Here is a 17889-nt window from a genome sequence, read left to right on the forward strand (position 1 = left end):
ACAATAGATCTTGAAAATCTTATTTCGAGAAATCTTACCAAGATAATTTTCACTTGTTCCATTGGCAGATTTTTTTTTGCTTAATTCAAGATTTTTTTTATTTATTTATTTTTTTTACTTAATTCAAGCAGTGAAAATGATCTTGTTAAGATTTCTTGAAATAAAATTTTCAAGATCTATTGTCTAAAAATTAATTCTTATATCTCACTGAAAGGTTACTCTTTAGGTGATTTTGTCCTATAAGTGTGATGAAATATTTTGATTAGAAATGAGAAAAATACACTTGGTAACATTTTGATTTTTTCCAGTGTTTTATATTCAGTGCAGTCATTTATCATGTCATAAAAATATTTATGTGTTGGTATTTACATAATGTTTTACCTTCTAGGACTTTATTTCACACTGTGCTGGAGAAGCAGCACCAGGATCACTTATCTTGCAGTCATGAGTGTTTCTGTAAATATTTCTGTTACTATTACTTATTTACTCAGCAGTTGTTGAAATATTGAAAAAGTTTTGGAGCCATGAATAACAGACAATTAATAATAAGGATTCACTTTCCTCTTTCACCCAGGTTTCCATTCAATGCAATGTGCAAATTTAACAAATTATTCAGAAAATTAAAAAAAAAAGAAAAAGCACACTGAAAATATTAAGGTACGATGAGCTTGCTATAAACTGTGCTTCCACTACTGCACAGATAAGTTTCGTTTGGTTGTCGATGTTTCTGCCTTTGTCAACAACAGCTGTACCGAAGGTTGAGGGACACTCAGTTCTCATGTTCCTTCTTTTTCTCTTTGTACAGGTGGTGTCAGTGTTGCATCCTGAGGAGATGTTTGAGTGTGTGTTTACGTGCGGTGCAGACTGTAAAGGGACGTCCTTGTATCCCTGCCTACAAATCTTTGTCAACAACTCGGAGTCGAACTCTGTGGCTTTGCTGCACTTTGACGAACAACAGCTGGTCCTTAACCCAAAGGTACAACAACCGCTTTTACTACGTCGGTGTTGGTGTTTAGTAAAATACAACTCTGTAATGGCAGCATGTAAATGCATGTAATACAGTATTATGTATACTGTTGTTTATGTTGCCCATAAAGTTGGAATAATTTTGTTTTCAGACACATTACTATTTTTATTCCTATTTATACACATCAGTAATAACCTTTGACCAGGTGTATTGATGACATACAAGTCAAAATGACACTTTATCTATCAAGAATAAATCACATTGTCACTGTCATTTCATGCAAAGAGGTAAAAGTATTTTATTCCAACTTTATGGGAAAATTGGTTCAGCTGTTTTATTATATTATAATACATTTAAAGACCATAATTTTAAACTTGGAGGGTTTGCCAAATAACAATTGAAATGAAACAAAATATAATTATTTTATGTGTATTTACCCACAAAGAGAAACATGACGTTTTACCTAAATTCCAAATGAATGATGAAGTGATAAGAGCCTTGCTTTCCACATCTGTGGATTTGATGAAATACTGGGTTTGTTGAAAATAGATAAGATAAATTGATTATTAGGCAATTAAAGGAGTTAATAAATTTTGTAGAGATAATAAAGTAGTCCACAGAAAATTATCAGTCCATAATTAATGTATTTAATTAGAAATGAACAGAGCAAGCAATTAAATTTTAATTGATAATGAATGTATTTAAATGATTTCATTCAAACTGGAGATAAAACTGAACACAGGTCTAAACTGGTTTGACTGCTTGATTCACTGTCATTAAATCTACAGTGACGTAAATAAGTGTCTAATGGAAAACTAGAAACAGGAACAGTCCTGTGAATGAAGTGGCGTTGTTGTTTTTCAGGGAGCGTCGGGTCTAGCGTCAGGAGAGTTTCAGTCTGATTGGTTTATGTATCGCAGCTGCCTGAAGTCATGAGCTGAGCAGAAATAGAGCGAGTGAGAGTGCAGCAGAGATACAATAAACCATTAAAGCACTCAGCGTGTGAACGAAGGACTTAGAGCACCATTTAGAAACCACTGACAGTAAACACATCACCGCTGACACCACAAGTGTTCATGTGCAGCCTCACTTCATTTATTGCATTCCTTGCATCATTGGTGACATTTTCTTCTGTTTCTATCTGTGACAGAGATCCAGGACATTAGGCACAGTGTAAGGCACACTTGTAACTTACTGAGACAAAAATCTAAATGATATGACCAAAGATGTATGGACTCCTCTGTTTGGGGACTTTAGTGTGACTCTGCATTTCTGAGTTGAGGTGAATGAAGGGGAATCTTAAAACTGCAGGAAACACTGATACTTTAGACTCCTTTCACTCTGAGACCCACATTTTCCCCAGGTCATTAAAACTGCAGTGCTTGATAGTTTTTTGGCACCAGTAAGCTAAAATTCCATAATTACTTTTCAGCATATTGCAATTGTAGAGGTCGGAGAGGAAACAACAAACAAGGAAACAAGCTCCCACTTCTGTGGACTGTGTTTTTGGGTGTAGAACGTCTTCCCCATGACACAGACTCTGGTTAATCACAGTTGTTTTCAGGTGGGCAGGCGGGTTAAACAGACTATTGACAGCTCTAATCACTGATCATTGTTCAGATTCTGTCAGATGTGACTCTTCAATTCTCTACTCTGTGGCTCAACATGGAAATTTATATCATTATTAGTTTTTATATCAATAATAATGCCTGATCATTTGCACTTATATTAAAATATTAGTAACATTATTCTCCATCACTTGAAGTAACAGAGTTGTTGGATGACTGGATAGTATTTTCTCCATCCATGGTTACCATGGTAATGACCAGACTAATACACATCTTATAGTTAAGCTGCACTTCACAACCCAACGAGAACAAAATAGTGGTTGAGTGAGCTAGTTTTAGACAAAAGTGGTTTTACATTTGTGCAAGGGAGTAGGTTTGATTCTGACATTGGTGGGGACACAAAAGTGCTCCAAGGCAGCACTCCTGAGAGTTGATGGATTTTTTTTGCATTTGCGATCATAATTTCACGTCATGTAGAGCTGATCAAACAAGCAAACAATCATAGTCAGTTGGTTCTAGCCATTTTGGCACCCTAGGCGAGATATGAATTTGGTGCCCGCCCCTTAAAAACCACACACATGCACACACTCACACATACACACATACATATTGGGAGGGCACGAAGATGAGATACATGAAGCATGAGAGGAGATGCACAAAGCAGCCAGCAGTAAACCACATAGAAACATGTATAAACCACTTCATCAGCAGTAAACCACACACCTTAGCAGATATCTCATATCTTAATCATCTACAATTCCATTATTAGCCAACTTTGCTTCATTTCAGTTCAGCTAGCTGTTGCTAGTAGCATCAAATGTTTTTAACATTATAAAAGGTTACATCCCTCTATAACTGGATTATTTTTCTGCCTCCTCTTCTCTCCTCTTCTAAACTGTGCAGTTAAGGCCTTGGAAGGCCTTTTCATGGTGATAAACTCTCCATCCTTTACCTGGATGCTTAGCTCTACACCTGTCTGACTGTCATTCAGCTCCACTCTGTCTCTGTCACTCACACACACAGTGAGCACCGGTCTGGGAGAGCTCACCTAAGAAATTACAGGGGGGGTTGTTGTTTGTTTTTTTTTCCTCTCATTTCTTTTTCTTAAAGATAATTAATGAGAAATTATCATGTTATCAGTTATCAGCCTATGCCACAAAACAGCCCTGCATGCACGGACACGCATACACATGCACGCATGCAGGCAAACAGACACATGTACAAATGTAAATGTAAATGACACCTCTGATATTCAAATCCGTCTAACTGACGTGACCCAGGTGGAACAAATTCAAACATGTTGACAACTTACGCTAAGGGGTTGGAGATACATTTGGACTGCCTCCTGTCCTGTCCAACTAGCGGGTAACTGGAGCTTTTACAAGTTGATGGAGTAACAGCAGGGACGGCCAATCACATGTACGATAGCAAAACCGAAGAGCCAATCGGAGAGTGATAATAAGGTTAGAGGCGGGACTTCTAGCAGAGACCGACTATTAACCCTTTGTGTGTCATAATCATTGACTAAACACTACGGACAGCGGTTGTATTGATAGGGACAACACAGTAGTGGCTGGATATTGGTAGGGACGTGTCGCTAGCGTCCCTACGCAATTCTACGCCCCTGCATTTGTGTTAGCAGATTACATTTATCCCATTTCTGGTTTTCCCAGTTTGCTTGACTTCTTAATCAAAGAAAACAAAGTGTTTAGTCCAGCCAACCTTGCTGAATCAATGAGAGGATTATCAGTTTCACCACCTCAACAAAGAGCAGAAATTCTGCAGTGATGGCTTCAGGAAATATTGTGAGCTGTCTGGGACAGTTTGACAGTTTACTACAGATACTTTATCACTTCCTAGGAGAGAAACATTCACCTATTCATATTAAAGACCAGCATAAAGGTTAAAGATTAAAAAATTGTGCAATTAATGCAATTTGGGAAGTGAGTCATTTCTAATGTCTTTGCATTTGTAATTTCTGATGTTTATGTCTAATTCATAGGGTCCCTTTGCCTTCATTATTTATAAGTATTGTTATATAAGACTGATTTTGATCTAGATTGATGCCTTCCCTCTGTACTGTTTTTCAAGAATGTCACTCATCTCCACTGCTGTGGACAATTCTCACAATGCAGCCAAATGTTGTAGCAGTATAAGCAAAGCTTTAGGCTGCCCTTTAGGCTGAGATGTGTTTTAAATGTGTACCTGGACAGAACAGGAATGGACTGGTTTAATGCAAGATCAGAAGGAAACCATTTCAACAAGCTTATAGTCCACATCAAGTCTAACTGCATGATCCATACTGACTTACACAACAAGTGCGTTGTATGAAACTGAATCACAGTTAAATTAAGTTCTGTTGAATAAAACATTGTATTAGGGTGGACTGTATGAGTAATTATTTAATGAGACATTGGTAGATGCTTTGTATCTGCATTTTCTATATTGGATCATTTGCAATGCATCAGCTTCACTAATAAGATGCACATTCCTATTAGCTCCACCTTTAATGTCATCCTTGTCATGTCATCACATATTTTGTTTTTATTTATTTACTAATTTACTTTACTTATACTAGTTTTTGCTCTTCATCTGCTGTCCATATCATGATGTTTTTATGAAACATAACCTGTGGTGTGAAAATAAATGTGCTGAGTTTACTGGGTTCTCAGTTCATAGTTATGTGCAGTATGTAATAGGGAAACAGAAGTGAACTTTGGGTAAACAAAAACAATAAGTTTAATCAGATGCATCTACTATCCTCATCATAATGTGTTCATTCTGCTCTCTGAGTCACTAGCGTTTAGTATGAACTAAAAGGCGTTATGTGATGTCATAGAAACCTTGACCTATGACCATGAAAATCTATTCATTTCATCGTTGAGTTCAAGTCAGTGAAAGAAAGAGAACTCACATTTGTTAACTCTGATCTCATACTACTGCTGAGGTCAAATGGGAGCAAAAAGATGTAGTTTCACAATGATCTTTTGATGACACCAGTAAAACCAGTGCAGTTCATAAACCAGTGAGTCTACTTGTCTTTAGTGCACGTCTGGGTCGTTGCTATGGCAACAGTGTAAATATAGAGGAGAGACAGCGCGTCATCGATGGCACTCAGTCGCTATGGTGACCACAATGGAGATGATGTGCAGAGGATATGTGAGAAAGAAAGATGCATATGTCATGCTTCATTCAGAAATCCTCGGTTGACCAATAGAGAGATGCCGATCAGAGGGAGCTTCCACACAAAATACACCACAGCTGATGATAGTATCATTTTTAGGCTCCGCCCCATCAAAGTCTGAACTTAAAGAATGAGCTTATTATTACCAAGAAAATAACAGCATATCAGTAGACCACATTCCATGTGATACAGCTCTAATAATGATCACTAGTATTTTATTTATTTATTTTTATTTGACCTTTATTTAACCAGGAATGACTCTTACATGAGTGTCCTGGCTAAGACAGGCAGCACCACATTTCAGACAAGGTTACAGATCATATTCAGTCATATCTCTCACAATCTAAACTGTTTTACCACAGAAAAAAATGATAGAATCATGTAATGTATGATACAATCAACTAAAACACAGGTTGACATTTTTAGGGGGAAACTAGCTGCTTCAGAGATGTGGTTAATCACACAAATGAAGAGTGCAAGTTGGCTAATGTTTTAAAGATATATGATTAAGTGCTTTTACATTTGCATAGGTTTATATTCATGTAACAGATTAATAAATACTACACCAGAATGAATCTGAAAAGTGAATGTATTTTAATATATAGTCAGTGTTTTGAAGTAGATCAAAACTGCATCTTAAAAACTACAGCCAAGTAGTACTTTTGATTTTGGAAAATTTCACTATTTTGCTCGTAGGACAGTGATATCCATGCCTATCCATCATTTAATAGAATGTCATATTTTAATCATTTTCATTTTAATCATCACAGTGCCTCAGAATTCTGATTGCCACTCCACACCTTTAGGACTTTGATTCCTTGCAGGTTGGGCTGTTATTGCACTTCACTTTTCTTCGTAATCAATAAATACTTGCCAAAAGTTCAAAATACAAGTGACTCAAGCCAAAACAACTACAGCTAGATTTTTCTGTCTCTTAGCCATAAAAACACAGAAATTTGACAGTTCCAAACAGAGGGAGTGGCACACTTCTTTATATGTGGAAATACTTGTTTCAAAGTTTATTGTAGGCCATAATATATAAAAAAAACAACAACAACAACAACAAAAATAGATCAGGTCTTGGACAATTACTGCCATTTTTGCTTGATTAGTTAAATAAACAACTGGCACGTTATTATAATTATTCCAAAACAACAACATGATGAGTCACATTCTGCCGTGACTCTGTAGAAATCAGTGCTATTTTCTAAACTGTAATCATCTGGGTAGGAAACCAAGTGGTAAATATAACCAGTAATTCTGGTGTTTTTCTGAAAGCTGTGATATTTCCTTCTTCAAGTTGATGCAGAAAAACACAAACCTATAATTTTATTGCATGTAATCATAATATCTATGTATATAAAGGAAGTGGTGAAAAAGAGGACTTTTTTTCCAATTTAAAGAAGCTTTTTAATCTGTGACCTTTTATTTGCAGGTAATGAGACAGACACAGGGAGATAATTGCAGTGCAGTATGTGTAGTATGCCGCATACAGTACTGCCTTTATGACTTTATGACATCTCACTGAGAGACAGATGAAGAGACAGAGACACAGAGTTAATTGGTGTTGTATCTATAGGGGGTGATTGGTTAATGGAGCCACCTGTGGCCCACATGACTGACGTGACATTAAGCTCAACAGTGCAGATCTGTTACAGAGACCAGCTGTCCAAATACATTTGTGAATGTTAAAGCATAATGTAGGTTTTTTACAACTTTCATCTTACTTTGGTATTCAACAAACAGATGCAGTCGCATGATCAGACAGATTGGAAACAAACCTCCAGGACAAAAGAAATGCATTTGCAGTTTAATTAACCTCTCAAAGGAGCAGTGCGTAGGATTTAGGCAGATCTGTATATAGAAACAGAATCTAATCTTCATGATTATACAGTGTAGAATGGTTTTGGAATCACTTCACTTGCTTTGGCTAAATTCAGTTGTATCACAGTAAACTGAATGGACTCCATGGACTGAATGGAACTGTAAAAGGTGCAGGAGGTGAAATATTCTTTCTGCAGCTCTCCTCTAAATATCTAAAGACTGAATATTAAGATAGGTGACAGTGATGTTTCCGTGATTTTACATGTTATGGATAAAACATATTCACATCACATCTGACAGAATCTGAACAGCAATTGGTAAATACAGCTGTCAGTTACATACCTGTCTGAAAAAAACAAAATCTATCTATCTATCTATCTATCTATCTATCTATCTATCTATCTATCTATCTATCTATCTATCTATCTATCTATCTATCTATCTATCTATCTATCTATCTATCTATCTATCTATCTATCTGTTAGGGCATTAGTGACTCCAGATTTTTTCAGATCGACTTATTCATCAATAAAGTTGAAGTTGAGTCGACTTGTCATGTGATGATGTCATCACATTGACAGTGGAGGAACAACACAGACACACAGAAGTTCAATGAGCAACTTATACTAAGGTTCACTGGAACATTAACAATGTTCAGTAAAGAGCAGAATAAAAAACTGGAAAGACACAAGCATCAACAGTCCTTCTCAGACATTTAACCAAAACAAAACAGAGCTTAACACCTGGGATTTTCTTTTAAATTTAACTGAACAACATAAAGTGGGAAAAAGTTCAGTCAGTGGTAGAAAAGACACACAGCATGTTAGAGAAAAGAGCGCATTGTCTTTATTAAATAAATGAACAGAATAATCCAAACACACTGGCGGTCCAAATGATTATTCAATATTGGTGGTGCTTCCATGGTTCACAGAACATTACTGAGACCAGAGTTTTTCTAGATCACAGTTTAGTTTCTACTCTGAGTCATCTTCTTCCTTCAGTCTTGGCCTTGTGCTAATGATGTGCAGGTGTTGTTGTTTTTTTTTTTTAACCCGCTTTGTGGAATTTTTTGACGCACCCCACAAAATAAAGTGACATTTTTTGGACCTGCACCAACCCGAACCGGGTCCGCTGATCCACGCATCACTACCATTCACTGCGCTCCATGTTTTCATGTAGAAAGATGAGAGTATTGACATGCACTGAATGACGGCTCGCGAGCCGTCAGGTGATGGAAGGGAGAGAGAGAATAACACATTACTAGTCGACTCCTCTAAAGTAACGTCGACTTGTGCCACAGACGTCAACATGTCGACAAACCGACTTTTCAGTTAATGCCCTACTATGTATATACAGGGTGTCCCATAAGTTTCCATACATAGGAAAAATAAACGTTTCTTGACATAAACCATTTTTATTTATATAATATGCTCTATATGACTGCCATTTTGTCAGGAACACATTTCAATGCGTGTCCTCCACTGCTGAAGAACTATAAAGAAGAAATATAAAGAAATATATGTTAGAACCATATATGTATGGAATGTATTATGTCTCCTATGTATGGAGACTTATGGGACACCCTGTATAATCGAGCCTTGTTGGCTCGTGGGACTCCCGAGGCAGCTGATGGGTACCAGCGGGCCAAGCGTGCAGCAGCCCGAGCGGTTGACAGTACCTCTGGATTGGCAGACCGGGGTGGTGGTCCCCCTTTTCAAGAAGGGGGACCGGAGGATGTGCTCCAACCACAGGGGGATCACTCAGCCTCCCGGGGAAAGTCTATTCCAGGGTACTGGAGAGGAGGATCTGACCAATAGTCGAACCTCGGATCCAGGAGGAACAATGCGGTTTTCATCGAACCTGGACCTTCAGCGTGCCCTAGGAAAGTTTGCAGCCGAGTGTGAAGCGAGTGGGATGAGGATCAGCACCTCCAAATCCAAGGCCATGGTTCTTGACTGTCAAAAGGTGGTCTGCCCTCTCTGGGTCGGCGGAGAGTCTTTGCCACAAGTGGAGGAGTTCAAGTATCTTTGGGTCTTGTTCACGAGTGAGGGAAGGATGGAGTGTGAGATTGACAGACGGATCGGTGCAGCGTCTGCAGTGATGCAGTCGCCATATCAGTTGATTGTGGTAAAGAAGGAGCTGAGCCGAGAGACGAAGCTCTAGATTTACCGGTCAATCTACGTTCCTACCCTCACCTATGGTCGTGAGCTTTGGGTCATGACTGCAAGGACAAGATCCCGGATACAAGCGGTCGAAATGAGTTTCCTCCGTAGGGTGGCTGGGCGCACCCTTGGGGATAGGATGAGGAGCTCAGCCACCAGGGAGGAGCTCGGAGTAGAGCACTGCTCCTCCACATTGAGAGGGGCCAGCTGAGGTGGCTTGGGCATCCGTTTCGGATGCCTCCTGGACGCCTCCCTGGGGAGGTGTTCCGGGCATGTCCTGCCTGGAGGAGACCTCAGGGAAGACCTAGGACACATTGGAGAGACTATGTCCCTCAGATGGCCTGGGAACGCCTCGGGGTCTCCCCAAAAGAGCTGGAGGAGGTGTCTGGGGAGAGGGAAGTCTGGGCATCCCTGCTTAGACTGCTGCCCCCGCGACCCAGCCCCGGATAAGCAGCAGACAATGGAACAATGGATGGATATATACAGGGTGGGGAAGCAAAATTTACAATATTTTGAGGAAGGGATTGAAAGACAGTGTATGACCAATTAGTTTATTGAAAGTCATGAGAATTTATTTGCCACAAGAAAATTTACATAATAGAAAATGTTTTTATTCTATGTGTCCTCCTTTCTCAATAACTGCCTTCACACGCTTCCTGAAACTTGTGCAAGTGTTCCTCAAATATTCGGGTGACAACTTCTCCCATTCTTCTTTAATAGTATCTTCCAGACTTTCTCGTAATAGTTTTGCTCATAGTCATTCTCTTCTTTACATTATAAACAGTCTTTATGGACACTCCAACTATTTTTGAAATCTCCTTTGGTGTGACGAGTGCATTCAGCAAATCACACACTCTTTGACGTTTGCTTTCCTGATTACTCATATGGGCAAAAGTTTCTGAAAAGGTATGGATAATAGTGTTAGGTATGATTATGACATCAATATATGTTTGGTTTCAAAACAATTGACGTAGTGCCTGCTGAGAAAAAACAAGTAAATGTTCATTGTAAATTTTGCTTCCCCACCCTGTGTACATATATATATATATATATATATATATATATATATATATATATATATATATATATATATATATATATATATATATATATATCTGTCTGTCTGTCTGTCTGTCTGTCTGTCTGTGTTTATTAAATGTCAATCTCACGTTGCATATTTACCTTATCCATCTTATTGCTATTGCAAAGGGAGATGAGATTGACAGGAAATATTAAGCATGACCTCCATTTTGACCAATGTCAGGCTCTCACTGCAGCTGACATAGGTCTTAGGAAGCTGTAATATTAACCGTTTCCTATTCTCTATTACCTTCATGTTCTCCATCATTTCACCTTTGACCGTTGCTGTTTTAATCACTTCATCTGCTTTTATACTTTAGTATTGCACTAGATAGCATCACCACAATCTGCTGTTAATCGGTAAATCACATAATTTTCTGAAAATCTTCAGTATATTTTAGTGGAAACATGATGACACTAATAAAAACCCACAATAATGTACACACTGAGACACAGTGTTGATCTGTTTGTCATGTTTTAATGAAAGCAGCAGGTCTCAGTTGTTATCTGATGTGAAACACTGGCTTATCTGTCCATGTTTAGTGACCAGCAGTGTGAGGTCGCATGAATGACGTCTGAATTCACAGCAGTCATTTCAGTCGTGTAAAAGTGCTGGTGGTCCATTACATTTTTTTTCCATCCATTTTCTCTGCTCTTGTCTCCAGTTTATTTTTGTTCCTACAAAAATGAAATGAACTGCTGACCCCAATAGACATGAGATGGCTCAGTATGTGTATGTATGTTTCTAAGAGGTTATCAAAGTAACACACTGATGTGGCTATCTCAGATCCCCTTAGGTCTGAAGACACATTTAGGAAATATGTTGTTTATTAAAAGATAATTAGGATTTAAAAACACAGCAGAGGCACCTCTTCCTAAAAGATGCAATAATCACGCCACAGGTTATTAATGTTTGCAGTGTTTTATGTGTCAATTTAGTTGCAGGATGGTCCCACAGAGTCAATATATTTTCCCATCAGAATGAGAAAACGATTTCCCACATTTGCATCATGGACTTGGCATTAGTTTTATACACAAAGAAAGGTGCATTTTATAGATAGTGTCTCAAGTTATTGTAATAAGCAGCTGTAAAATGATAACAGCCCAAACAGGTCACAGCTGGGTTTTTTATAGGAATTTCAAGCAAAAGTACACTGGCTGGCCAACAACCTGGAATTAACCAAGCAATTAAGTTAAGGCGACCATACACTGTGCGAATTTAGAGATGATTTCTCACTTGTGCGACTCTTTCTGGGATCGGGCCAGATGTGCCTCTAATCATGTGTCGTGCTTCATGCAGTGTGCATGGGGTAAGGAGGAGCGATTAACACCTCATGACCACCTCACGACCAGCAATCGTGTGTTTGCAAGGAAAACGGAGCTGTTTGAAATCCTGCTCGCTCCTCGTGAGGATATCGCACTGTCAAAGCAGTGCCACGAGCCGATGTGCCTCAAATTCTCACACTGTGCATGCGCGAATACAATAATAGCCAGCTACTGTAAGCTAATTCTAAGCTTACAGTAGCTGGCTATTGGCCTAGTGCAATTTAGTTTTTGCAGCTTACCTCTAGTTCCCGCTGTAGGACTGACAGCCCATACTGTCCACGTCTGGCCAACCAATTCCTGCACCAAACACGTCATCTTTTCTTCTTTTTTGATTCCCCACAGATAATGGCACATATTGCCAAAGAAGCTCATTGTTTTTTGTTTAGCACTACCATTTCATGACTCACGCCATGCCCCGCTATGCACTTCCAGATTCCTTGGTATTTTAACGTTGTATATCCGGATACAACACTCGAACGTGTAGTGCATCCTGTGGTGTATGGTCCTACAGTGTGAGCAGTCAGGTCGCATACGAGCATCGGTCCGTACAGTGTGAGAACATGAATCGTGAGCCTGATTGATTTGCACAGTTTGAGATGGAGCTACGTGCAACAATTGAAATAATCACACAGTGTATGGCCGCCTTTAGAGTAAGAGGATAATTACTGCAAGGACTGTAGTACAATATATTTAACCATAACAGATGCATTAGCTTCTAATTTCTTTGACAACCATCAGTTTGACAGAGAACATAATGACTGGAATGTGTTGCAGTGATAAAAGGTCATGTGGTCTAACGAGTCCAGACTGATCTTGTTCCAGAGTGATGGGTGCATAAGGGTGAGAAGAGAGACAGGTGAAGTGATTACCCATCATGCCTAGTACCTACAGTACAAGTCTGTGGGGGCAGTGTTATGATCTGAGGTTGATTCAGTTGGTCAGGTCTAGGCTCAGCAACATTATGGCCCAATCCCAATTCACCCCTTGGCCCTCCCCCTTACTCCTACCCTTCCATTTTGTGCATTCACGTGAAGGGGTAAGGGTGTCCCGATTCTCAATGAGTTGGAGGGGAAGGGCTAAGGGGGAAGGCTGTTTGGCCGAAGATTTTTCAGGACCACACTACAAACGGAGGGGTAGGAGAAATCTCCCATAATTCTGTTTGAATCATCGGCAAGATGGAGCAAAAAAAAAAGCAGCAGTGTGATGAAAGAAACACACACAAATATACGTATTTTCTTTGTAAACAACTTGATCACCCATTTAATGCCATTTCAGTGTGTTATAGATCGCATTGCTGTGGTTTGTGGTTGATAGCCTCAAAAAGATGACCAAAGCCCATGGAACAGAAATGGATACAGCTACTGACAGCATAGTGAATACTTTCAGAAACAAAGTTGTCACACCTGTTTAGAGTGGCATCGATGACTGCTGATGGTGTAACAGGTCTTGGAGGATTGTATCATTCCTTGGGAGAATATTTCAACCCCTAACCCTTGCAACTCTGTTTCAAGGGGTAGTGCCAAGTGCAAGAGCCAAGTGGGAGGGCCAAGGGGAGAATTGGGATCGGGCCTATAAGTCCAAAACTGAGGACAGTTGAACCTGAATATACTGAATGACCAGGTCAGAACATTAGTGGAGTTTTTCTTCCCTGATGACATGAACATATTCCAAGATGACAATGATATGATTTGTCAGGATCAAACTGAAACAGTCATTCAGGGAGCATGAGAGATCATTTTCACACATGGACTGTCCACCACAGAGTCCAGACCTGAACCACATTGAGAATCTTTGGGATTGTGAATAGATGTGATGGAGAAGACTTACACACAGGGGTCTAACTCACATCATCAGTGCCAGGTTTTGGCCAAAAGTCGGTGAAACTTCGGACAGAAATACATTTTGCAGCATTTATTTTCACAACTTTTAAGCATTGTATGACATAAACAGTGCCATGTTTAAAACATCCCATAGTCAAAGCTAACAGCAATCTACAATACATTGCTTTTGTGTTTTTCGGCCAGGCAGTGTTAGCCTGGCCAGTCATCTGCTTTTCTCAGTGTATTCAATAGAAAACAGTCTTGAATTGGGCAAGTTGCTGTGAAGTATGCTTGATCTGTTCTATACCGAACCAATCACAAGTCTGGGGGGCGGGTGTTTCGCAATGCGTCATATGCACCGACTTCTTTTTGTCGCAAGTCAAAGTTCGCAAATCTCTTTACAGCTGTTGTCGGTTGTTTGCTTTTACTGTTTAATAATAAGGATTGAATTACAGATTACACCCTGTATTCTTACATTTCTCTGACAAAAGCATCACGTCCGTCTTATCTGTGACTGTTTTACTCAGCGCCTGTTAGTCCTGCCTTCAAATTTGGATTCAAGCCCCGTGATTCCAGACGGATTTCTCATTGAAATAGACAGATGGCTGGCCAGGCTAAGGCTGTGTAATATTCAATAACTGTTTAGATTATGAAGTCACCATTTTCTATTTTATCAGATGACACTGTGGTTATAAAGTAAAGATTTGTTATCATGGCTTAGAAGTGGATAGGTGGGGTAACATGTGAATGCCTGTAACAGTAAAAAAAGTCAGCATGACTTGATGTCCACAGGTTCATCTCCTTCTTCACAGCAACTCTGCCAATCTGACAATGGCTGCGTCTAGCACCAAAACAAGTGTTAAAAAGTGCTGCTTGCTACTTTGCATTGTTCTAGAATGTTAGCAAGTATTTAGAGAGCTGTTAGTTGATGAGCCAGTGACTCCAGTTCTCAGTCACATATTCGTTTGACTAGAGTTAAGCAAATTAACCAAAATAATTGGATGAAACAACATCTTTCAAGGGCTAGAGCCACAATATTGGGTTAGCCCAGCCTAGTGGCTAATTGCAGTAATCACTGGTCCATACATGATAACATGATAACCATAAAAGTGCACAGAATATCTTTGTATCTTGCTTTTTAGAGAGAATCGGTGTTAATACTAATGTACTGAATCAGAATTATGAATACTTCCCATTTCTGTTAAATCTAATGCGTTATAATTTAAATGTCATGAACAGAGCAAAACTTGGTCGCATGCTCCATCCACCACTGTCTATTGTGTTCCGTTTTCTTCTGCTATATTCTCCGTCAGCCTGTTTATTGCTCTGAGCTCATAATGCTCCCCTGGCCTTCTATCAAATATAGACATAACTCACTGCTAACAAACACACATACACATTGGACTAATGTAGCTAGCCTAGCTTGGCTTTGTGGACTCCATTAAACCAGAAACTGATTAAATGGGGTGTGTGAAGGAGAGTTCACATGTACTTCATGTACCTGCAGACACAGACAGACAGCTGTACTTCCAGTGCATTTTCCCAAAGTGCTTCTCTGCCTGTTCATTATATTGGCATCCTGAGAAGTGTGTGTCTGTGTGCACATTCATGACATAACATGTTATATTTTATAAGTGCTGAAATCTCTTGAAGTCTTAACACCACGCTAAAGCTGCTTTGGCTTTGCTAGAAATCTGTAATATCTGCACACATACACACACACACACACACACACACACACACACACACACACACACACACACAAATATTGACTGTATTATGGGGATTTCTCTACATATAGACACCAGCCTTCTTTTTATGTAACAAAAATCAAATACTGCACACTGTTCATTACATGAGCCTATTTTTGACATTTTTGATACCATACTTCTAATATTAAGACTTTATAGTGTGTAGACCTTTGATTATTTTGGTTATTTACTTCAGTCAAAAAAGAGCGAAGGTAGACAGATTAAACCTTCCTCAACTTCCTTAAAGTTAAGCTCTTTGTATCTCATCCTATCCTGTTTCAAAGGGGCTATATGTAGTATTTGTACTTCCAAATATAAAAAAAAAAAAACTAAAATTATCATTAGAGTGTTTTGAATAAAGAGTCCTGAATTATGCCGAAGATGTCAGTGTGCTGGATTGCGAACTGAATCTATTTACCCAGACAGATCATCCAATATGTGACCACTAGAGGATGTAGTGAGTCAATCTGCCGGTCTCTCATGGTGATGAAAACTAACACCACAGTGCCATGACCAAAGTATCAGAAAGTGACAAAATGGGGTGAGAACCACGAAGAAACAACTTTTAGAGTCAAAGAAAGTGACAAATTGATAAAAGCTAGAAGCAAAGAATGGAGTTTGAGGCTGAAATTACACTGTTTTTGTAATACCGCTGACTTTATTATGAAGCTTATGAAAGTATAAACTTATTATATGATGTTATTGTATTTGTAGAGACGATGCTGTTTGTTGACTAAATTGTGACAGTTCTGACCTTGTTTGGATGATTCCAAACTGATCTTTAGTTCAGCTACTGATCACAGAGCTATAATGTAAACTATCAGCTGACGCAGCATATGAAGATTACAGAACACAGTGTTACTTTAACTGGCTGTCAAAATAACCCACTATGAGTTTGTGTTTGAAGAAAGGATCCTGTACTCACAACTAAAGGTGGTTCAATGAAATAATGTGCAGGACTTTTTTTTGCTTTTCCTCATGTTTAAGAAAACCACCAATCAATTAATTAATTTTGCTGTCAGTATAAGGAAACAGTACAAAGTTGCACCTATCATTCAGACAAAATTCAGTCCTGTATGTAAATAAAATGTCCATGCCTTTGCCCAATGGTAGCTGAAACAGGGTCTGACACCTGCACCATCCCCCAGAGGATTAAACAGTTTGGAAAATGAATGAATGAAGACACTTGATAGTTAGAGTATAGACAAGTAGACATAGGCTATTGTTTTGATAATACTATATGTCAGGGTTTCTGTCTTCTGTAGCTTTACACCTATATATCTTTGAATTTTGGACTGTGGAAAAAAAGACATTTGTTATTGTTGTTATTAATTGTTTTGATTACATTTTATGAAAATATTAAGTATTATGAGTTCATATGTATAAGTAATTATTATATATTTATGTTAGATAGGGATGCACCAATACCACTTTTTTCCACACCCAGTACAAGTACAAGTACTTACATTTGAGTACTTGCCAATACCGAGTACAGATATGAGTACTTAATAATACCATTACAGTTCTTAGTTACTTTTAAAAGTGTGCTTTATTATCGTTGTCATAAGTCTGACTGTACAAAGTGCTGCTACTGACATTTAATGCGTTGGAATGAGCGTTTCTCAATCAATCCTCCAGGGGGCGCCGCTCTGAATTAATCATTCTGGACAAATACCACGAAGAAAAGGAAACTTTTTGGAAAAGAAATAGAAGAAAGTCAGTAATAATAAACATGTAGACGACAGAGGTAACACTAATGTGGATAGTAATTATGATACTGATGAGGGTAGCTGTCATAAATATGTCAGTAGTTTTTCACTAACTCACACAGTTGCACTTTGAACAGATCCTCTACCTCCATGGTTCCCAGTGGTATTCTCCGTCTGGGTACTCATCCACGAGCGCCTGGAAAACAGATGGAATGTACGCAGAGGACGGACAGAATGCTCCATCCATATCTGTCTGTGTCTTAAATGTTATTTGCTGTCTGTGTTACTTTTGTCACCGTCATTTATTTTGAAAAATCTCCACACTGCTGACATTACTCCTCCGCTCCGTACTTGCTGCACTTAACTGCTAATGTCACGCTGCCATAAGTGGTATTGGTGCGGTTGTATCGGTTTACTTTTACGAATACAAGTACAAGTACACACGCTGAGTATTGGACCCAATACCCGATACTGGTATCAGTATCTGTGCATCCCTAA

At 38.9% G+C, this 17889-nt stretch overlaps 1 protein-coding gene across 2 annotated transcripts in view; it reads left to right on the top strand.

Moving 5' to 3' along the window:
- The window catches only part of LOC115429482 (calcium-activated potassium channel subunit beta-4), a 46306-nt gene that overhangs the window by 5927 nt on the left and 22490 nt on the right, over nucleotides 1–17889 (top strand). For both annotated transcript variants that reach the window (XR_003936790.1, XM_030148974.1), the window contains exon 2: nucleotides 806–976. Coding sequence is in view for 1 of the 2 variants with exons in the window: in XM_030148974.1 (XP_030004834.1) it covers nucleotides 806–976 (171 nt within the window). In the remaining variant the exon portion in view is untranslated. The remainder of the gene's footprint in view (nucleotides 1–805; nucleotides 977–17889) is intronic.

This window comes from Sphaeramia orbicularis, chromosome 12 (genome assembly GCF_902148855.1).
Source record: "Sphaeramia orbicularis chromosome 12, fSphaOr1.1, whole genome shotgun sequence".
In the NCBI taxonomy this organism is placed as follows: domain Eukaryota; kingdom Metazoa; phylum Chordata; class Actinopteri; order Kurtiformes; family Apogonidae; genus Sphaeramia; species Sphaeramia orbicularis.